The sequence below is a fragment of the Leopardus geoffroyi genome, chromosome C1, assembly GCF_018350155.1.
Source record: "Leopardus geoffroyi isolate Oge1 chromosome C1, O.geoffroyi_Oge1_pat1.0, whole genome shotgun sequence".
In the NCBI taxonomy this organism is placed as follows: Eukaryota; Metazoa; Chordata; class Mammalia; order Carnivora; family Felidae; genus Leopardus; species Leopardus geoffroyi.
In genome coordinates this window covers 208,643,575-208,667,709 of record NC_059328.1, presented here as the reverse complement: position 1 = coordinate 208,667,709, position 24,135 = coordinate 208,643,575, and the positions used below count along the sequence as shown (strand labels likewise).

Below are 24,135 nucleotides of genomic sequence, written 5' to 3'. Positions count from 1 at the left end.
AGCACATTACTCTTCAGGATCCCATCAAATGACTTGACTTTACCAGAAGAGATCATTAATCCCCTGATTGGGCAGAGGAGAAGTAATAACCATGTTTGGTATATGCCATTCTAAAATCCTTGAAAATATTTCTTCATGTGATAGCAATATTTGCCTCAACTGGATTTTAAGTAATGGGTCAGAAAAGGTGATTTCTTCAAAAACATCTTTCCACGTGTTCACCCTTGGTTTTTGGTCCTTGACAATGAGACACGTGAACTACCAATTTTAGAGTGTTGTTGATGTTGACTGTTAAAGCACACTGGTGAATATCTAAATCACGCCCTTAACTGTTCATTTCACTTTCAAAGGCTGTGGTACAGCTATAACTTTTAAATGATTGAATTCCAAAAGTCGAGAGTGACTCTTCCTTTGCAGGTGAATGGTAGCTTTGCTTACTTACTCCAAAGGGGGTGCCGAACTCCTATTTCTGACTCCCAAGAAACAAAACAAAAGATAGGAGCTACCCCTAACTGCACAGGAGACAAGTTCAGATTCCACTACTTAGCAATTCTCCTTGACAATGCTTCCCACAACTATAACTAATAATCAGTTATGTAATTCCTTATATGATGTCTTTCTCCTTCAACTAGGATCCATCCCAGGAGAGGAGGTTTTATATATATATACATATATATATATGTATATATATCCTCACCTTCTAGCTCCTGTACCTAACATTGCCTGGCTCATAATAAGTATCCATTGAATGAATGAATACAATAAATGTAGGATAATATTGTTTTTATTGCGCTCGCTAAGTTATATGACTATTATTTTCATATAATTATATTAATATATTTAGATTAACTATTACATAAATAAGAAATCTGCATCATATGGCGTATTCCCCACTGAAAAATAAGTCAATCTTAGTAATACACTTTAAAATCGTTTATTTATAGTCCTTGAATATTACAAAGAGGATAAGGTCAAACGTATTGCGAGTAGATACTAAATGCTCTATCACCAAAACATGACATAACATAGAGAATACAACATCGGTATCCAGCAGTCTGAGTATTAAAATAAAAATTAAATGTATAATTTAATATTGTTAATATTAAATTAGTATAATTACCATATAAGAGTTTTTCTCTCAAATACCTTACATATTTACATATCAAAATAAATGAGAATGATATCACATTTCTTTATATATGATAAGAGAAAAAATTATTTTATCTGCCTTTGAGATAAGTAAAGAAAGCTCCCAGAGTAAACGACTTTCAAGTTGTTGTCAAATTCTGACCAATATAATATATATTTCATTAATAACTACTCCATAAATGTAATTGGTTGAAAATGATACAAAAGGGTGCTGCAGAAGATACAAAGAGAAATAATATCATTCCTGCCACAAAGAAACTCAAATTACTCTAGTTGGAAGGGGTTCCAAAAAGCAGCCCTAGGGGCTCTGTCCTTTTTCCCCAACTTCCTCCCTATCTCCCTCGGCGCCCCCCATCCCTACCCTGCACACCTCCCCAAACCTACCACGGCTAGATACTAAGCAGGGTCTGTTGGTCTGGTCTGGGAAGGAACCAAAGGAAAAGATGGGCTTGTGCTGTGATATGAATGATGGTTGGAAGTAAGATAGGCAGAGAGGAGATTTCAAGCCAAGGAAATGATTCTGAGACAAGCTACAGAAAGAAGAAAAAGTCATCAAGCGTATTGAATAATGAAGAGGCTTATGGGACCGTATGTCTCAGTAAGGCTGTGCAGCATAAGCTGTTGAGATAACTTCTATCCTGTAACAGCTGTTTCAAGACGTGTTTCCCCTTCTTGCCCAAGGAGAGCATCACATTCTTTGAGCCTTTCAGGGCTGGCCTCGCTATTGAGGGATGGGGCTGGAATTGTTCCAGGCTGAAAAGCTGGTACCTAGATTCGAAACAGCATTCTGCACTGCAAAACTGACACGAGCTCTGCTGTCCTGTGAGGTAAGGAGCTCCATAGCCTGTTCCCGTGCCTCCTCATGCCTCCTCAAATCTGACCAAGTTCGCCTCCTTTTCAACCCTGCCATGGGCCTCCCTCCTTTGTACCGTGGCTGCCCTTCCCTCCCTGCCCCGTTCTCACCTTGACCAAACCCTTTTCGGAAGATCTTGTATAATTTTGTAATTATTTCTTCTGTGAATGTGAGAACTGCCTAGTGAAGTCAATTAGACCTGGAATATTTTTTCAGTGATGGATTCAAATAACTTACCTTAATGACCGATCATAGGACTATTGTGATTTCCTATTGCTTATTGAGTAAGCTTCAATAAGCTATGTTTTTCCAGAAATTTTTCCATTGTACCTAAATTTTCTAGTTTTTGCCACAAGTTTGCTTACTAATGTTTTTTTTTAATTTTTTTAATGTTTATTTATTTTTGAGACAGAGAGAAACAGGGTGAGAGTGGGAAAGGGACAGAGAGAAGGGAGACACAGAATCCGAAGCAGGCTCCAGGCTCTGAGCTGTCAGCACAGAGCCTGACGCCAGGTTCGAGCTCACAAACCGTGAGATCATGACCTGAGCCGAAGTCAGACGTTTAACCAACTGAGCCAACCAGGGGCCCCATTGCTTATTAAGTTTTTAAATTTCTTGTGGGTCATTAGTAATTTTCTATTTCCTATATCTTCTAGTAACCTACCATGGTCTTATTACAGTGCTGTTTACACACGTGTGTTCTCTTCTATTTGCTTGATCAATCTCAGAGATTTATCAAATGTATTTATTTTTTCTCTTTAAAGAAATATTTTTGGCTTTGTTGAGCTTTTCCATCGTACGTCTGTATTCTATTTCATTAATTTGTGCTGTCATTTTTATTATTGGTTGCCTTTTACTTTCTTTGCATTTATTTTGCTATTTTTCTAATTTCTTATAAAGGTACTTGACTTGTTAATTTTTAATTTTTAAATGAATATAAGGATACAAATTTCCTGCAAAGTGCTGGTCTAACCACATCTCATAAGATTTTATGTATAGCATAGAAGTTATAAGTCAGTTTCACCTATTTTCTAATTCCCATTATAATATTTTGATATCTAGATTATTCATAAATGTATTTCTTAATTCTGAAACATATGGGGACTTTAAAGTTATATCTTTACCATCAACCTGTATCATTTTTACACCATGAAGGGAAATAAATGTTGTAGGATTCCAAGTCTTTGATTTAACTTGTGTATTCCCTTTTGTCCAAGTATCTGTTAATTTTTATACATGTTCGATGTGTGTTTTTAAAACTGCACAAAATACAATTTAACAAAATTCATGGGACGCAGCAAAAACAGTCCTTTAAAGGAAACTTATAGCATCAGATGCACATATTAGAAAACAAGGAAGACCTAAAATCCGTGATCTCAGCTTCCACCTTAGGAGAGTAGAAAATGAAGAGCAAATTAAATCCAAAGTAAGCATAAGAAAAGCAATCATAGAGAAACAGAAATTATGAAATTGAAAATAGAAAATCAATGGCGAAAATGGATAAAACCAAAAGCAGGTTTTTTTTAATTAATTTACTTTTTTTATTTTAAATAGGCTTCGTGCCCAACGTGGGGCTCAAACTCATGACCCTGAGATCAAGAGCTGCATGCTCTACTGAGCCAGCCAGACACCCCCAAAAGCAGTTTCTTCAAAATGATCAATAAAATTGTGAAGCTTCCAACCAAGCTAACCAAGAAAAAAAAAAAAACAAGATATGAATTACTAATATCAGAAATGGAAGAAGAGATGTCACTATAGAGTACACAGAGTTTCAAAGAATAGTACAGGAATGTTATGATTAATTCTATGCTGACAACTTTGGTAACCTAGATGAAGTGGACTGAATTCTTGAAAGGCCAGTCTTCTAAAACTCACACAAGAAATAGACCATCTAAACAGGCCTATATATAAATAAATTTAATCAATAATCAATAACCTTCCAGAATAGAAAGCTCAGATGACTTAACTGGTGAATTCTACAGGACATTTAAGAAAGAAATTTTGCCAACTCTCTACAACTTTTTTTTTTTTTCAGAAGATAGAGGCAGAGGGATATATCCGAATTCATTCTATGAGGGCAGCATGAGCCTAATACCAAAATTAGGCAAAGACATTACAAGAAAAGCAAACTACAGACCACTATCCCTCATGAACAGAGATGTAAAAATCTTCAACAGAATATTGGCAACCAGTCAGGGAAAGGGAAAAACTATGGATACAGTAAAAAGATCACTGGTTACCAGGCATTAATGGAGAAGAAGGGATAAATAGAGCACAGAGGATGTTTAGGGCAGTAAGACTATTCTATGTGATAGCATACTGGGACATACATGCCATTACACTTTTGCCAAAACCCATACAACATTCAGTGTGAACCCTAGTGGAAATTCTGGGTTTGGGGTGATAATGATGTAGTAGAGACCCACCAATTGTCACGGACGTATCATTGTGGGGCAGGATGTTCAAAGTGGGAGAGGTTGTGAATTGGTGGGGACAGAAGGTCTACAGTAACTCTCCACACTTCTCACTTAACTTTGTTGTGAACCTAACATGGTTTCAGAATTAAGTCTATGGATCAGCACAGGAGCTTCGATTGGTTGGGTTTCGACCTGGGCTGGCTTAGGCAACCTCATGGTCCCTCGCTCCTGGGAGGTTACCATATTGAAACCGAAGTTAGTGTGGACACCCGATTGGCATAGCGCACTACAGCCCAGAACTCCTGGGCTCAAGCAATCCTCTTCCTTCAGCCCCCTGGGTAGCTGGGACCACAGGCGTGGGCCTAGATGGGTGATGGGTATTAAAGAGGGTACTTGGGATGAGCATCGGGTGTTAGATGTGAGGAATCACTGAATTCTACTCCTGAAACCAATATTACACTGTATGCTAACTAACTTAATTTAAACATCTTTCTAAAGGAGGGGTGCCTGGGTGGCTCAGTCGGTTAAGCGTCCAACTTCAGCTCAGGTCATGATCTCTTGGTTCATGAGTTCAAGCCCCATGTCAGGCTCTGTGCTGACAGCTCAGAGCCTGGAGCCTGCTTCAGATCTGTGTCTCCCTCTCTCTCTCTGCCCCTCCCCTGCTCACTCTCTGTTTCTCTCTCCTAAAAATAAACATTAAAAATTAAAAAAAAATTAAGGGGAAAAATATAAAAAGTAAATGTAAAAAAAGAAAGAAAGAAAAATTTAAGTCTACAAAAAAAAAGAATGTATATTTTGCAGATGGGTGCAATGCTCTCTTCAGATGTGTAGGTCTTTTGTTAATTACGTTGTTCAGATCTATATCCTCGTTCGTTTTTTTTGGTTTTTTTTTTGTCTATGTATTACAAAATAACACACACACACACACACACACAAGCACGTATTTCACCTTGATTTTTCGGGTATCTTCGCCCTCAGTGATGCATCCCACCATTATTGGAAGCAGAAGTTTGTGCTGTGACACTTTCCTCATAAATCTATGCTATTCCCTTTCTCCTTCAAACAAACCTAGTCATCCTATCAAATTCCTACTAAGCCTTCAAGACCTTCCTTTAGGCTGACGTTTCCTAGACCGCTTTCCTGACTGCTTAGCACAGACAGTGACTTCCTCTATTGTACTAATCTATACTCTAGTATTGTATTATTTACCTCCTCAAGGGCAGAACTTTATTGTAGCAAGCACCTCGAAAGTTTACTTTAAATACTATACCCTAAACAATTGCTTGCAGCATAAATGCACGATAAAATTCATTTCGCAGAATTATAATGGAAAAAGGAGAGATTTGGTTTATCTCACACCTGAATCCTTTCTCCTCTTGATGTGGAGCTCAGATTTCTATGGTTTCTGCCACTTGTATTTCTCCTACTCAAATACAGAATTGTATCATTTCTAAGCTGGGTGACCAATAGCAATTCTGCCTCCTGCTCGGGTCCGGAAGAAAAGCCCACCTGGAGAGAGGGTCCCCAAGGAAATGTATCAGGGCACCTCAGCAGACATGTGAGGCTGTCTCAGATGTCCCAGCTCCAACAGAGCTCCTGGCTGAACACAGCCACTTGAGGGTTCCTAGCCAGCCATATGAAGGCAGAAGATTCCAGTTAACTTCAGAATCATGATAAGTAATAAATCATTGTTTTTTTCAGTCCACAGCCATAGCAATGGCTATGGGGAATACCCCTGTGTCACTCTGAATGTTTGAAGCCAAAAGAAATGTAATAAAAGCCTTACTTTTACCAAAGCATTGGGAAAGCAAGGTAAAGCCCCAACTCAGGGACCCCTCTTGGACTATCAAGTCCAAGGATATGGGTGTACCTCAGAATTGTGATCCAGATGCCAGGAAGCTTTGGAGCCTGTTACCACAGTTGTTACCACAACTGCCTCTTTATCCTCAAAGCTGGTTTCCGGCCCTGGATCTTTGGATCCGACCTCCCTGACTGCCTGCACATGCTCACATCGCCACTGTCTTGCTTCCCGGCCGCCACAACAGCTGGAAGATGGCCGGCACGTTACCACTGCCCCCCAAATCTCACACAAATGTCTCTAATTGCATGCATTGCATGATCTCCAGAATCTTGAACTCAAGAGAGTTTTAAACATGTAGGTTTTAGCTTTTCAACCTCAAAGGCTAGCAGAGAAGTACATTGGATAATGAGAGAAGTCTAGTATCTATGACCACAGTCCTCTGACCCTGCATTTAATCAGTATGACACATAGGAATGACGCACTATTGGGAGTCTGACAAATACGATTTCCTGTCCTGGCTCTGCTGCTTATTAGGTGTCTGACCTTAGTGTCCTTGTCTGAACCTCAGTGTCCCTATCCGTAAAAACGGGAGTCGTTTTCAAGAACTTACCATAGTTTTCATAAAGTTCCTGATAAAATGCCTGGCACATAATAGGTACTTAGTGATTGATAACAGTTATTAATGGAGGAAGAATAAGTGAACAAAACATTACAGTATGCAGAGGATTATTATTTGATTATGCAGAAGGGACAGCTAACAGATTATGAGGGAAGAAAAAGCATCCTTTCAGAAGGTGATTTCTTGTCTGAATATTGAAATACGAGCACAGCCAGGTAAAAAAATGGAGCACAGGGCACCTGTGTGGCTCAGTGGGTTAAGCATACAACTCTTGATTTTAGTTCAGGTCATGATCTCATGGTCGTGGGATTGAGCCCTATATTGGGCTCCACGAGGAGTGTGGACCCTGCTTGGGAATCTCTCTCTCCCTCTCTCTGTCTCTCCCTGGCTCATGTTCTCTTTCTTTCTCTTTCCCTCGCCTCTCCTCTTCTCCCTCTCTCTCTCTCTCTCAAAAACAAACTTATTTTTTTTTTTAATTTTTAAAAAAATGTTATTGGGGAAAATTGATGGACATTGATGTTTCTCTCTGGGCTCACTATTGTTGAAAACTGACCTCTGTGCTTTGGAGCCAAAATATAAATGAGAAGAAAGAGTTTGGGATAAAGAGGAACAAATAGCTTCATTGCTTTACTGGGAAAAAGAGGCTGCCGCAGGCCATGGCCTTCAAAAACGACAAGTCCCCCAGGGAAAGGGACTGGGGGGGGGGGGGGGCAGTTAATAGGGAAATACAGGATCTAGCCAGTTTTGATGGGAATTGTATACATGGCTACCAAGTTAATAGGGAAATACAGGATCTAGCCAGTTTTGACGGGAATTGTATACATGCTACCAGCCTCCTTCCTCATGTCTTTAGGGTGGTACCGGGTTCCTGAAACAAAAGGCTAAGAAAGGAAGAGAGTTGCAGAAGAGAGGAAAAAGGTCACTTAGTTTAAAATCGATCTTTGCTGAAGCATTAGAAGCAGCCATTGGAAGCAGCCATTTTGATTTTTGTTCAACTTTATGCTTTTCATGACTCTACAGATAGGACTAGGACTCCAACGGTTCTGTGCTATAAATCTAGAACACTTCATTAAAAGGGTATTTAATTTAATGTCATTAGCCTCTAACTTTCTCCCTTTTGTCTTTCCTTCTATGTGGTACACTGGAATGCAGATTGGATAAGCAGTATACCTGGGTAGCATTCTGAGCTTTGCCACCAAGTAGATTTTACTCACTAGCTGATCCTGGACACAACACTTAGTTTCTGGGTTTCTGCTTCCTCTTCTAAAAACAAAAACATTAACAATGTTTTTAAAAAGCAAAACAAACAAACATGACTTAGATAATTTCCATGGCCATTTCCAGCTTTGAAAGACTCTGAAATGACTTGATCCATTTATATCCAAGCACAGCCCAGCAGTTGTTACCAGTTGACTTATCATCCATACATTAGGTGCTCTACCCCTGTTCAAACTGTGAATCCAACAAGCGAATACACATCCAACCACTGAAATAAAGCCTATCAAGTAGATTTCCATACCAACCACTAGGTGTGGCCTTCATCGACAAACTTCAAACTGATCAACATCGGTTGGATAAATCTTGGAACCAAAGGAAGCAGAAAAGGGTAGTAAAAACCTGGTGCCTTTATGGAATATTTTATTGAGCTTTAAGAATCATCCTCATGTGCTCTCAAGTAGTTTCCAACTAAGCATTTCTTCATTGGAAGACAGGATATGTGGCAGGCGTCAGAAAGGCCTTTTGTTAATGTGAACTTGGGGCTTTGTGCACGTGATGATGCCAATCGTACCCTTGAAAAATATACAAAAGCACTTCGACTTTATTAGGATTTTTTAGACTAGTTCCATAACAACTCTCCTATTGCTTTTAACATTTCTATAAACACAGCGGTTTTACTTATTTTTGTCCCTCTAGCAAATAAACAAATAAGGAGAAAGGGGAAAATACTCATTATTGGCTTAGAACAGAAACACATTTTAAAGCTTACACATGAGAAATTGCTAAAAGATAAAGCTATGAAAAATCCTAATCCAGTCATATTAATGAATTCTTGTTTTCTAGTATTAATAAATTCTAATGAGCATGCTGGGAAAAACAAAAGCCCACTAGCTTTCATTTGAATAGATATCCCCAAGACCAGTCAGTCTGCCATTTTTGTTTTGGGCTTCAGAAATGCATGCATAGTGTGTAGTGCTTTCCTTTCTCTGCCTTATCCCTTTTCAAAAATGGGGCTTTGTGCAATGCTATTATATTTCTATTTCACTTCTTTTTACCACAGCGAGAGCAGAGGTGAACAGAGTATATGCACAGGAAATGGTTAGCGCGAATGCAGACTCACACAAAAACCACAGTCTTAAGAAAGGGCTGGGACTACAAAGATAGATTTTCTTAAAAGAAAAATTTCCTGAAATAAAATAGTTTATTTTTATCAATTAGATCCACCAAAAACATCTTTCTCCAATTACCTTCTGCCCACTCGATCAGGGTACGGAATTAAACCTTCGAAAAGCTACACGCATAGATTCAGTATTAATAGGCTTCTTCTGACGTTGCTTATTAGGAAGAAAAAAAAAGACACTTCCTATCTCTTTTGGAAAGTAAGCAATCAGTTGGTATTTGTTAAGTATGTATGTGGTGTGGTGTAGCATTGTCTTAACTTGATGAAGAGAATACCAAGTGATACCATGACTTCTGGTTGCTGTTAGCAGAGTGCAACAGTAAAAAATAACAAATTATATACACATTTAACAGAGGGCTCTACTCAACTACATAATTTGCCTAGTGGCTTTTTATTATAGATTTTGCTATAATGAAGATTTAGGTCTTTATGTATTAAAATATTACAGTTTTTTCTTCTATAATATCTGGGATTCCTGTATTAAGAGAGTATCACCCTATCAATGAAAAAAATTAACAGTAAGATATAATCAAACTAATAAAACCCAAAACCAGTTCCTGGAAGAGACTAATAGTTAATTCCCCCTTGAGAACCCAGTTAAGGAAAAAAAGGAAGAAGTAAAAAAAAAAAAAAATCCAAGATGAAGAATAAGAAAAACCCGGGCACCTGGATGGCTCAGTCTGTTAGGCATCTGACTCTTGATTTCACCTTAGGTCATGATCTCAGGTTCATGGGTTCAAGCTCCACACTGGGCTCTGCATTGACAGTGAAGGGCCTGCTTAAGATTCTCTCTTCACCCCTCCCCCCACTCACACTCACCCTCTCCCTCTCTCTCAAAATAAATAAATAAATAAACTTAAAAAAAAAAAGAATAATAAAAACCTTTAGATAAAAAGGAAGAAATTGGGGGCATCTGGGTGGCTCAATCCTTTGAGCTTCTGACTCTTGATTTCAGCTCAGGTCCTGATCTCATGGTTCCTGGGTCCAGCCCCATGTGGGGCTCTCTAACTCTGTGCTGACAGCTCAGAGCCTGCTTGGGGTTGTGTCTCTCCTCTCTCTCTCTGCCCCCTCTCCTCCCCCTACAACCCATATCCCTCACTTGTGCCTGTTCACTCTCTCTCTCTCAAAATAAATAAACTTAAAAAAAATCCAATTCTTCAAAAAACAAACAAACGAAAAAAAAGAACAAATTAAATGTCAATAAGAAGAAAAAAAACATGTGGGACTACTGGGTCTCTTTAACCAAAGCCATTACCAAAAAAGAAGAGGGTAATGGTTTTAAATTAAAGGCTTAAGAAACATGACAACCAAATCAATACGTCTTCAATGATTGAATTCTGGATTGATCAAATTAGCTATAAATAAAAGGTACTTGGGGAACAGTAGGAGAAGTTTGTATGTAGTGGGTGATAAAAGTCATTAAAAGATGATTGTTGATTAAGTTTAGTGTATTAAATGATATTGTAGATATATAGAAGAATGTCCTTACTTCTTAGACATAAATGCTGAATTATTTAGAGTTGAAGGGTCATGATTTCTTTAATTTAAAATGGTTAAATATAGCTGGGTGTTATATGGACATTCATTGTTTTCTTTTTGGTACTTTTAAGACCCACTTAAAATCTTTTTATGATAAAATTAAAAAGAATACACACTAATGGAAAACACATAAATCGACGTGTGCATTTCTAAGGCAAATGTTTCTAAAACATGGAAAAATGGGTGATATTCTTAGTAAAATATAAATTATTAAGAATTAAAAGAAAATGTGGTGGCAACTGGATGGCTCAGTTGGTTAAGTTTCTGATTTCAGCTCAGGTCATGATCTCACCTTCTGTGAGTTTGAGCCCCACTCTGTGGGCTTTGTGCTGACAACTCAGAGCCTGGAGCCTGCTTCGGATTCTGCTTCTCCCTCTCTCTCTGCGCCTCCCCCCACTCATATTCTGTCTCTCAAAAAATGAATAAATGTTAAACAAAAATTTTTTTTAAGAAAATGTGTAAATCTTTTTTTTTTTTAATGTTTATTTTCGAGACAGAAAGAGACAGACAGACAGACAGAGAGGGACAGAGGGTGAGTGGGGGAGGGGCAGAGAGAGGGAGACAGAATCCGAAGCAGGCTCCAGGCTCTGAGCTGTCTGCACGGAGCCTGACACAGGGCTCGAACTCATGATCTGTGAGATCATGACCTGAGCGGAAGTCGGATGTTTAACAGACTGAGCCACCCAGGTGCCCCAAAACGTGTCAATCTTGAGTAGGCCAATTATGATAGAAGGGATTTGAAAGTGATCATAGATCTCCCCTTAAAAATGCACCAGGACCAGCTGGGTCCACAGCTGGGTTCTATTTCAACCTTTGGTGAGCAAATGATCCCAACGTTATTTAAATCAGTGAAGGCCATGGAAAGGGACAGAAGTTGCTCCAATCCACTTTAGGAAGCTAGCAGAATCTTCCCCACAACATGTAATAAAGTTCCTTCCAAAAAAAAAGAAAAGAAAGAAAAAATGGCCAATCTCACTCATGCATATAGATACAAAATTCTCAATAAAATGTTAGGAAACGTATTTATTTTTATATTGCTCTCTTTAAAAAATAAAGGAAATAATTATGTTATAATTTTGACACATGTCAAGGCGCATTTTTATGAGATTAGTGGATGTCTGAGGTTATCAATACCTCGGAGATGAGGAGGAGAAAACCGAAATACCTAGAAGAGTAAAGTAAACACAGGGTTTAACTATGCATGGAAGAAATTGAAAAGTTCCCATTCTATACTTGCTAATCATTTCCTTCTTCCTCATATCAAGCCAAAATCTGCCTCCAAATAATTTTTACAGATGGAGAAATGAAGGTCCCGGGACATTAATTCCCTAAGGCTAGACTACAAATTAAACCCAAAGCAGGATAAAGAACCCAGAGAGTGGTTTCCGGTTTAAACTGTTCTTTTCTTTCAACCATGTGCCTCTCTTTGACATATGCACGCCCCCCCCCCCCTTACAAGGATTCCAGTGGATTAACAGTGCTAGAACACTGTACTGCATGTGGATTGTGGGCAAAATGCACAGCCTGGCAGAGAGCTGCGCATTCAAATCATATTATCTTCAGTGTAATTTTCTCCCAAGGAGGGATCTGTCTTGTAAACACAGTAACAAATCCATATCACATTTAATATCGTTGCCCATAAACAACATGGAGGCACTCAGCTTTGTCAAATGGCTCTGGCAAGGAGTAATGGATCCCCGTAAAAATCACACCCTTCAAACCATATTTTACAATACTGATACTTTCTTTACTTGTTGCTGAATAAGACAAGTTGTATCCTTTTAGCAGACAAATGAAGTTATCATTTGTCTAAATGTATCAGGGCAAGCCACCTGTTTTCTTTGGACTTGTTTTCCTATTATAAAAACACAGGATAAATACAACTTTTCCTCAATTGGGAATCATAAATGAAGTGTTGATACAGTATTAGAAAATCATTTTAACCTGGACATTTGTATTCCTACGCCTTTGTCCCTCTATTAATAGCAAAATACTCCTCCTTCTAAATTCCATGTTATCAAATTCCCTCTCAGCTTTCTCTATGCATAGTGGGGGGGGGGGGGGCAATATTACCTGCACGTATTTGCCTTTTAGGATGAATGATTTGAGAATCAAATGATATAATGAGTGTAATTTGTAAATTGTACAAATTAGACAAACTTGAAATAGTCAAGCCTCCGGACATGCTGATTGATGTCCAGGTTGATACCCAGGGTACTGGACCTGGTATCACTTAGGAAAGGTGGCTCAAGGCCATGGGATTAGTGCAAGGGATATTTGTTTCTGCAATCAGTTAGTATCAAGACTTGAACTGACACCCAGTTCTTCAGACGCCTAAACCAATGACTAAATTTTCACACCACTACACCGCTAGATGTTTGGGGAAAGACAGTACAGTTTTCACGTTTATACTTCTTTGGTTACGAAAAATGTCCTTTCCTTACAAGGAAATCAGCTTTGGGCAAAGTCATGGAGAGGATAATAGGTGAGGGCTATGGACAACTTCACGCTTTCAGTTGTAGAGAGCTTTGAACCAGGGCAGATAATTAATGCTTACTGCCTCTTAAGAAAGCCACTGATGCTTCTGAATAACGAGGAAAAGTGCTTGAGCTTTAAAGAAGGGGAGGAAGGAAGGGAGGAGAGTAGAGAGGAAGGAAAGATGGAAAGGAGGGAGGGAGGAAGATGCAAATTCCGTAGTATTTTGGACTTTTTTTAAAATTTTTTTTAACATTTATTTATTATTGAGAGAAAGAGAGAGAGCATGAGCAGGGGAGGGGCAGAGAGAGAGGGAGACACAGAATCCGAAACAGGCTCCAGGCTCCGAGCTGTCAGCACAGAGCCCGACGCGAGGCTCGAACTCATGGACGGTGAGATCATGACCTGAGCCGAAGTCGGAAGCCCAACCGACCAAGCCACCCAGGCACCCCGGACTTTTTTTTTTTTTCAATATTAGGGCCGTAAGAATATAAAATATGAACACAGGTCCTAGCTGATATATTCCATTCCCAAAAGCTTACCTCCCACCCACTAATGGTTTATAAGTCAGTTTCTCTGTTACAAATTAAGCCAAAGGCACAGACCATTTGTTTACCTCTAGGCTCCCATGATTTATGGTGACATCCTGCTCATAGCTGATATTCCATAAATGTCTGTTGAGCGGGGCTATTTCTTTCTGATTGAATGGCTTGCTCCATGCCAACCCAAACAAGGAGGAGACTTAGAACTCGATAAAACTTGATTGCAGCCTATGCATCCTAAATACTAAAAACTAGAGAATGTAAAAGCTTAAATTTGAGGTCATGGAACAAAATTTGCTACCACTGATTCCCAAAATGCCTCTTCTGTGAATTTTGTTTGGGAGCATCCATCTGGAATTACGATCCATCTGAAATTATAGACAATGAGGCAAAAGATCGGTGGGCTGAACAACCCCATTTTACAATGTGCTAAAACACAAATGAAATAATGTGTCATGAAATTGTATTCCAAGCTGTAGCACACTATGGGATTAGTGGACATTATTACATAATAATGGATCAATATTATAATATATGGATTATATTATTGTTGTAATTCATGAAATCCCAGAGTCATTGGTTTGCGTTAAGATATTGTCTTCAGAGGGGCACCTGGGTGGTTGAGTCCGTTAAGCATTCGACTTTGGCTCAGGTCATGATCTCATGGTTCATGAGTTCAGGCCCCGCGTCGGCTCCCTGTGCTGACAGCTCAGAGCCTGGAGACTGCTTCAGAGTCTGTGTCTCCCTCTCTCTCTGCCCTCTCCCACTCATGCTCTGTCTCTCCCTCAAAAATAAATAAACATTAAATAAAATTTAAAAAAAAAAAAAAGATACTGTCTTCAGAATGCCCCTGATATCCAAAGTGTTCCTTGTAAAATGGTATCCTGCTCACTGCAAAGGTTCTTACGAGAAACAAATGTATTAATGTATGATTACATGTATTGATACATGTATCAAATTATTACACGAAAGATTTAAAAACTCATCACTTCTCTATGACTCTAGTAACAATGACATTTACCGAAGTCTCTGTGCTAGGTTCTTTTTTTTTTTTTTTTTAATTTTTTTTTTTCAACGTTTATTTATTTTTGGGACAGAGAGAGACAGAGCATGAACGGGGGAGGGGCAGAGAGAGAGGGAGACACAGAATCGGAAACAGGCTCCAGGCTCTGAGCCATCAGCCCAGAGCCCGACGCGGGGCTCGAACTCACGGCCCAGAGATCGTGACCTGGCTGAAGTCGGACGCTTAACCGACTGCGCCACCCAGGCGCCCCTGTGCTAGGTTCCTTTGAAGAAAGTTACGCTTACAGAAGCATCAGCCTGTCATTATCCCTACTTTTCAAGTAAGGAAACTGAGGTTTAGAGAGTTTCTATAACTTGCTGAAGGAAGAAGGAAAATTGGGATTTGAGGCAGTCGGAGTCCGTAGCTTATGCTTGTAACCACTATTCTCGATACTGGATGCCACTGAAGATCCACTTGTTTTATTAATGAACTCTTCTCTGAGAAACAGGAACCACGATGAGCATGTTTCTGTATTGATATCTCTTAATTAAAAAAAATTAATTGTTTATTTATTTTTGAGAGAGAGCACAAGCGGGGCAGGGACAGAGAGAGAGGGAGACGGAAGATGCAAAGGAGGCTATGCACTGAGAGCGGGAAGCCCGATGCGGGGCTCAAACTCACGAATCGCAAGATCACGACCTGAGCTGAAGTCGGACACTCCACCAACTGAGCCCCCCACGCGCCCCTGTGTTGGTATCTCTTAAAAGGAAATAGTGCAGGAGCAGAACGCAGCAACATGAGGTGATTGAAACAAAGTGGAAGGGGGAAGATGAAGTCCAAACAGAAATGCGAACCAAGAAACCTAACACAGTCCACAACGTTTCTTGTTTTTTTTTGTTTTTTTTTTGTTTGTTTTTTTTTTTTTTTAGTTTTGAATTTGTATTAACTCTGTAGCCATGGCCCTTTTCTCACCCTTAATTTTGTATAATGTATTATTTTGTTTATTTGTGATAGGTGATTATTATACATGTGATACAAAACCCAATAAGCACATAGGGTATATAGTATAATACAGGGAATATAATATAATAATATAATATAATAATATAATAATATAATAATATAATATAATATAATATAATATAATATAATATAATATATATTGTAGCATATTATATTATAACATATTATATTATATGTCTCCCAGCTGTCAAGTTCCCCTTCCCAGAAGCTACAACTGTAATCTGTTTCTTTTGCAACCTCGACTACAGTGAATTTCAGGACATTTCATCACCCCAAAAAAGAAACCTTTTATCCATTAGCGGTCACTCCTCATTTTCCTCCAAGCCACTGTAGCCCTAGGCAAGCACTAATCTACTTTCTGTTTCTAGATTTGCCTATTCTGAATGTCTTGTTAAAAAAAAAAAAAAAAAAAAAAAAAAAGGTATCATAAACATATGGCCTTTTGTGTCCGGCTTCTTTCACTCAACAAAGCATTTTCAAGGTTCATCCATGCTGCAACCCATATCAACACTTCATTTTTTTTCAAGGTCAAAAAACTTTCCATTGCATGGCTATACCACATTTTGCTTATCCATTCATTAGCTGGTGGACATTTGGGTTGTTTCCACTTTTTAGCTATTATAAATAATGCTGCTGTGAACATTGTTGTATAGCTCTTTGTGTGAACACATACTTTCATTTCTCTAGAACTGGAATTGCTGGGTCACGTGGTAACTCCATGTTTCACATTTTGAGGAAATGCCCGACTGCTTTCTAAAGCAGCCATACCATTTTACATTCTCGCCACCGACGGGCCAGGGTTCCCATTTTTCCACATCTCCAAACACTTTTTTTTCCACGCTTTTCATTATGGCCATCTCCGTGGGTATGACATCTCACTGAGACTTGGATTTCCATTTCGCTAATGGCTAATGGTGTGGAGCTTGCATATTTTCTTTGCAGAAATGTATGTTCACCTCCTTTGCCCATCCTTCCGTTAGGCTCCTTGTCTTTTCGTTGTTGTGTTACGTTCTTTGTTTTAGAGGAGTTGTAAATTCATGGCAAAGTAAAGCAGATGCGAAGATCCCGCCCTCCCACCCCATGTTCATAGCCGTCACCATTATCGACATTCCCCACCAGAATGGTACACTGGTTACAACTGGTAACCCTACACTGACACATCACAATCAGCCCAAATCGGTAGTTTACATTAGGGTGTTCGTGGCATTTCATAGATTTGCCTCTACAAAACATCTTAGGCAAACCTCTCCAAGGAACTGAGAGATTGGTGACTGCCAGAGACTCAGAGAGTCCCAAATGAGCAGACCTGAAGGCATGTTCCTGCAGTAAAAGGTGTGTGTGTCTATGCCGGGGCCAGGGGGAGACACTCAGTTCTCTGCCCTTGGCATCCAGAAGGGGACATGACTAAAACCTACATGACTGTCGAGGGCTTAGGAATATCCCAGTGTGCACTGTTATTGAAATGTCTTGAGTGTAAAGGCCACTTACAGCCACCTTCCTTCTAGTGTGACCCACGGGATGGACACCATACAGGGTAGGTATTAGAGCAAATAGGTACTCGTTCATCAACTTTATTCATCAAATCTCCTCACATCCATGCTCTGGGTTGATCCTCTGAAGCTTGAGAAAGTAAGATTCTTAGTAATAAAAATACAAGTGATATTCTGTTACTTGATATGGTTGCGGTTGAAGAATGGGTTGTATAGGTTACTTAGGGTTTTAGATCAGTTCAGCGAGTTGCCCTTCCCTTCCAGCACACATTTCTCTCCTCCTTGCTGTCTTTCCAGGCCTCAAGCACTCTGACCTCTCTGATTGCACCAGCTTATCTAAGCTTAGCCTCGGGAAAGTCATCCAGAAACTGCTATTTATTGAGTGTCTACTTTGTGCCACGCAGTGCTCTGAAAAATCAGGGACAAAGACTAGCCATCTGTTCTTGGAAAGTCCGAGTGTCTTTAAAAATGCTTGACATATTATCTCTCTAGAGAGAAGGTGCATTTAAAGGATCAACACAGACCACACTTGTTAGGGGAGAACGTCATTGGAAGGAGTTATCCCCACAGAGATCTTCATTTGCCACCACAGAGGCAACTGCCTTCTTTGCTTACCTTTAACCGTGACACTGGTTGCATATTTGTCCAGCGACGTGAAAGCACATAACGCGAGACCCAGTCTTTTCTTATGAAGGGTACTACAGAACCAACTGACATTTCAGATGGTCATTTCTTCCCAAATCTTACCGTCTCTGCCCACTTTGATTTCTAGAATGTGCTTCAATGATGCCCGGTCAGTACCTCTGATTAACTAAATCCCATATAGCAGAGAGCTGACTCAAGTGCATTTGTCAGCTGCTCAAGAAGTTTTTATACCCAAGTGCAACCTTGTGTGAAAATTATATATTGGCTCTGGAAAAATGTCAGGATCATGGATCTAGAAAAGGTTGTTAAGGAAAACCTAGAATACTTAGGAATGGTTGTCCTGGATCTCTCCAGAGGAGTATCCTAGAGGCCAGCACTGCTCATCTACCCAGCCAGCCCCAAACTGAGTGGAAGAACTATTCTGGGGGTGACTCAAAACGAGAATTCTTGGGGCGCCTGGGTGGCTCAGTCGGTTAAGCGTCCGACTTCAGCCCGGGTCACGATCTCGCGGTCCGTGAGTTCGAGCCCCGCGTCGGGCTCTGGGCTGATGGCTCAGAGCCTGGAGCCTGCTTCCGATTCTGTCTCCCTCTCTCTCTGCCCTTCCCCCGTTCATGCTCTGTCTCTCTCTGTCTCAAAAATTAAAAAAAAAAATTAAAAAAACCGAGAATTCTTAGTGGACTTTAGTCAGCTGGCTGGAGACAATTTGCAGACCAGAGTGTGCGGCAAGAGTGGGAGCAGAAAAACAAGTGTTAAGACCACCCCGTTACTGACCACCCTACCTGGTCACCCCACGAGTCAGCTCCAGCCCCCTCACCCTATCAAACACCACCCCCACCAAGCCTCTTACGCTACATTACCCTGCTTTGTTGTTGTCGAGCTTCTATGATCTGAAATGCCCTCGGTCACCACTTACACTCGTTTATTTAACTCGGTCATTTGCTGCCTCCCAGCCCTAACCCAAAAATCCTATCAGCCCCACACAGCCTTAGAGTAGGCCTGATAAATCCCCCTCCTTGTCCCCGGTTTCCAGAACAGTAGGAACCGGCACAGAGTGGGCGCTTAATGAATACCGGTTGAAGGCGTGTATGAATTTGTAAGGCCCCGAGGGAGGACTTTGGGCAAAAAAAAGACTTCCAAAGGCTGGCTCCCGCGAGGCTGCGGAGCTCCGAGCCACCAGACCCCTACTGAGCCTCTGACCCTTTCCTGAGAATGGAAGGACCATCTGAGCTGCGCCCGCGCCCATTCGCCAGCTTCCGAAGGTAGGGACCGAATCAGGAAAGGCGGCCAGAGCTCCAGCCCCGCCAGGAGCCTCCAAGTGGGGGCGAGAGGCGTGGGCGTGGGCGGGCCCCGCCCGTGGCCCCGCGGCGGCCGCCCCCCGCCTGCCGATCCCTCGGGCGACGGGGACGGTCCCGGCCGGCCAGCTGGAGCCGCCCCACGCGCGCCCCGCGGCCCCCGCAGCCGAGACGCCGCCGCCGCCGCGCCGGGGCCGCTCGCCGAGTTGGCTGCGCGCGCCCGGGGGAGCGCAGAGTTTGCAAAGTCGTCGCGAAGCTTCGGCGGAGGGAAGCGGGTGGGGGAGTGGGGGTGCGCGCGCGAGAAACCCGCCTCTTGCGAGTAGAGCGAGGAAGAGGGGGGGAGAGGCTCCGAGTTCCGCTTCCTGAACGGCGGGTGGGTAGACGAGGTTGGCGCGGGGAAGGCCGGCGGGACGCGCGCTCCGGGCCCCCGCGCGAGCGGCGCGGCAGGCGATGGCCGGCGAGCGGACCCGCAGGTTCACCCGGAGCCTGCTGAGACCCGGGCAGGCGGCCGAGCTCCGGCACAGCGCCGCGTCCGCCGCCGCGGTGGCCGTCAGCAGCCGGCAGCAGCAGCGGGTGAGTGTGGTGCGTCCTCCGCGCCTTCCCGCGCGCCCCGGGGCCCCGGGCCCGGCCTCCCCGAGCCCCCGGCGCGTCCCCAGCCCCGACCCCTCCCGCGCCCCCTCCGCGAAGCAGCGCCACCGACGCTTCCCGGCCAAGGGCGCGCTGGGGGGACCGGGGACCCTCGAGCGCAGCGTGGGAGAGGATGCGTGTGGGTTTGGGGGGGCTGGGGAGCCGGCGGGAATGCCTCCCCAGTCACCCCGGCGCCAGGTCGTGGGGGTGCCGGGGACCCTGGCGGTGGGGGAGTCTACGGGAGCGAACCCTTCGGGCCACAGGTCTATGCGTCTCCCTCGCCACCGCGACTGGTGCGCGGCGAGGAAAGGATGTGCCCCGAGGTCCTCGCTCCAGCTGAAGCCGGGAGCTCCGCGTTAACGCTGTCGCGGAAATAAATGGCCTGCGCCCCGTCCTCCCTCCACGCGGTTAAAAAGCCACAAACCACTGTACTCCTCCAGAAAGGGCCCGAGTGGGAGGCGGGAGGGGGGCGGTGGGTACCGGCTGGAGGAGACGTGGGTCATTAAGCATCGAGTGGTTTCTGGTATTTTTCTAAGATGTTCACGGGGTTCTCCCGCCAAGATCGCTTTACTGGTTACTTCCTTGTTGAAATGCCTTCTAAGTTCTGGGTGATTTCCGCGGGAAATCCCTGGGGCAGCAGCCAGCCTTTCCGTCCGATACCCAAATCGTATCCCTATCTCTCCCGATGCTCATAAGCTCCAGTAGGTGTCACACTCCGGGGTGGAAGTGTCAGGAGAGAAAAATCAACGGTGGTGGGAATGGGGAATGAGTGGGAACCGCGTTACGGTAAGACGTGGGCTCACCAGCCACACTGTTGGCCTGCCTCTTGCTGGACCGGAATCCCACACTGTGGGTTTCATTTTCCTTATTGCCAGGAAATATCATTAGGAATTAAATGGCTTCCTTTAAGAGTGTCAAAGAAAGTGTTACTCTTGCCAGTCACCCATGAAGAGGGAGCCAAGAGCTGCCCAGAGCCAGTTCCCACAGCCAGGACTTTTCTCCAAAGCCAGAGGTCGGAAAGTTGAACGGAAGCTAATTGCCTGGCAGAGGGAAGGGGCATCAGATGCCCAAACTGGTGGGGGTGACTGGAGTGTGGCCAGGGTTGGTGGCCAGGGTGCCTTTTCTTTCACTTACCACTGGCTGTAGCGTGCAGTCACCCAGAGGTGATTCTGACTGTTGGCCATCGCTGGGCCAGGGACCCCCCAATGTTCTGAGAGCAGCATGCACATTTTTCGGCGGAAAGGATAAACTGCCCCCCCCCCAAAAATGACGTTTGGGGTGGGAGGGGGAAAGGTTCAATTCGAGTAAAGGATACAGTCAGAAAATCTTGAAGCAGGCATAGAAAATCATTTTACTATGGAATGATCATTCAGGTGTGTGGATTTGTCATTCTCTGCCATTTACTTTACGATTACTTTTCAGTTGATTCTGAATCACTTGATTTCACTGAATCTCCAGAATGATCTGGTAGAGAAGTGGAGAGAAATAATTTGTAGGGTGCATTTTGAGTACCTAGATGTTGTTTTTGATGTTTGTTCCGTTTTTAGGTGGGTTCCCCTGAGGTTTGTAGCACTGGAATGTCTATAAAGAATATGTATCCTAGAGACCTTTCTATCTACGCACATTACTGTCTCCAAATTTATGTCAGATTTGAAATCCTAGGGTGTCTTGTCAGAATGAATAAGCCCAGTGTCTTAAAAAGGGCCAGGGGAGCGGGTGATGCATTGGCAAAGGTGTCCCTGCTCCCCTCCCCTCACTTCAGCACCTTGGCCAACACTCCTGAATTAGCTTTTGCCAAGACTTTTCCCGGGATGTTACACATCGAATCAGGCAGTTCGGGCAGCGATTTTGGCAGCAAGAAGACACGTGCTTTGCATTTCATTCTATCAGATAACTCTTAAAGGGAAACAGGAAGGTGATGAGTTCTCTGATTTGGCACCCAAATTCGGTGGGCACAGCATCCCTTTTGAACCTAAAACCTTCTAATTGGACTGTGTGGAGACTAATCCTGGCTTATGTGATCCAATCCCTTAAGATCCTTTATGTTTGTTGCTTCGAGTCCTCAAATCCTGGTTGTCAAGGGAGAATATTAATAGGATAGAGGAGGAAGATTATGGGTAGCCCTCTTCAGTACAGTCAAGTAGCATTGTGTGTATTCGAGGAAGCTGTCATACATTGAAGAACATTTGAGAGACACTAGAAAGTCCTGTTGAGAAAAACTGTCTCACCGCTAGATTCATACAGTGTCCTTTCCAAAGTCCCTGTTTGGGGGACCAAAATCCTGCAGAATGTTACAGAGAGATTGTTGTAAGGTTGGAGCACTGCTTTGTCCAATGAGGACAGGCAAGTTTGTTAGATTAACAAGGTAGTTGCGAGTTGTGGACTGAGTGGGATACACACACACACACACACACACACACGACAAGAAGGCTTCAAAATGTGTGCGGCTTATGGAGAACACAGAGCAAAGAAATGCTGAGTGAGAACAGCTGACCAGGGGCCCAAGTTTTAAGGCAGTTGCTGGGGAAAGTACGGGCATGTGCCAGAGCAAACTTGATTTCGGTTTTAACCCAAGGCACTGTGGCAGGCTCATGTGCAGGCAGACTCCTAGCCAGGGCCAACCTTATTCTGCATCCCTCTTAAAAGCAACGATGAGAAGATACCTACACTCCCATGCTCACTGAAACACTTTCACGATAGCCAGGATACAGAAACATGCCTGAATGTCTGTTGAAGGATGAATGGATAAAGAAAATGTGTGTATAGACATATATAGTGTATATATATTATATATGTAATTTTATATATTACATTATAATCTCTATCCCACACTTAAAAAAAGAAACAAATCCTGCCCTTTGAGAAACTGTGGTTGGATCTAGAAGACATTATGCTCAGAGAACAAGTCAGACACAGAAAGACAACTATGGCATGAATTTACTTACATATGGAATGGAAGATGGCAAAACTCGTAGAAGCAAAGACAACTATGGTCGTTATGGGGTGCCGGCAGTCAGGGGTGGGCGGCAAACGAAGAGATGGTGGTCAAAGGGTTCCACGTTTCAGTTATACAAGATGAATGAGTTCTGGAGATCCAATGTACGTCATGGTGATGATGTTTGACAACAATGGATTGTATACTTGAAAGTTGCTAAGACAGACACACAGTGGTAACTATGTAAAGGTGATGGTTAAGGTATTTATCTTCACCTGTGGTGATTTTCACAGTGTAAACCTGTCTCAAAACCTCAAGTCGTACTCCTCAAATATATACCGTTTGATACGGCAAAAACAACTCAGTGAAGTTGTTTAAATGGAAGAAAGCGATCATAATAACACATAACCGTTACGAACAAAAGCCATATATTTTTAAAAGAGAAATAGTTGCTCCTCAGTCATCCTAAGTTTTTTTCATGGAAAACAAATGAATCACAACTCATGCCAAGGCCAATCTGAGGATCAGGTTCAGACACTCCATGCATGGTAGTCCCACAAAGCAAGCTTCTTTAGAGCAGACTGTCAGTGTTAAAATGATTAGAAACATTTCTCCCATGTCAGTGGGAGAGTGTCTTATTGAGTGTTTTATTACTTTTATTACTTAAATACACATACTGTACTTAACCAAAGCTGTAATGCCACTAATTAGAAATTCTTTATAGGAAGCTATTCTTCTTTTAAATTTTTTTAATGTTCATTTATTTTTGAGTGAGAAAGACAGAACACGAGCGGGGGAGGGGGAGGGAGAGAAGGAGACGCAGAATCCAAAGCAGGCTCCAGGCTTCAAACTGTCAGCCCAGAGCCGGATGCGGGGTTTGAACTCGTGAACCACAAGATCATGACCTGAGCCGGTCAGACGCTTACCCGACTGAGCCACCCAGGCACCCCTCTTTTAAAATCTATGAAGTGTATTTGTGTTTTTGCATGAATTAGTTCATTTAGACAGCTTTCTACAATTCATTAAGCTATGAACCTAGGATCTGTACATTTTTATGCATATATATTTGATAGCATTTCAAAAGAAAAATACTTTTAAAAAATGTAGAGATGACTTTTCTGCTAATACCACATCAGGTCTGTCACTTGGAGACAAATGGAGCTTTATTTGCGGAACGTGACTGGGTGAGTCAGAGAAATAGAAGACTCTGAGGAACAAATAATTGTTTGGCCAGTTTTTGCCTAAAGCCTCTTATGTTATTCCCCAGATCGGAACCACTTTATTAACATTCAGTCTTTAACTCATTTATGACATTTACTCTGTTACA

General features: G+C 42.3%; 1 protein-coding gene across 3 annotated transcripts in view; it reads left to right on the top strand.

Annotated features, from left to right (window-relative positions):
* Positions 1-19,343: 19,343 nt before the first annotated feature.
* Positions 19,344-24,135, top strand: part of DOCK10 (dedicator of cytokinesis 10) — a 272,646-nt gene continuing 267,854 nt past the window's right edge. For 2 of the 3 annotated variants that reach the window (XM_045481485.1, XM_045481482.1), the window contains exon 1: positions 19,344-19,819. In XM_045481485.1, the coding sequence (XP_045337441.1) occupies positions 19,697-19,819 (123 nt within the window). In that variant the 5' untranslated portion in view covers positions 19,344-19,696. The remainder of the gene's footprint in view (positions 19,820-24,135) is intronic. The other variant, XM_045481484.1, reaches the window with a different exon arrangement.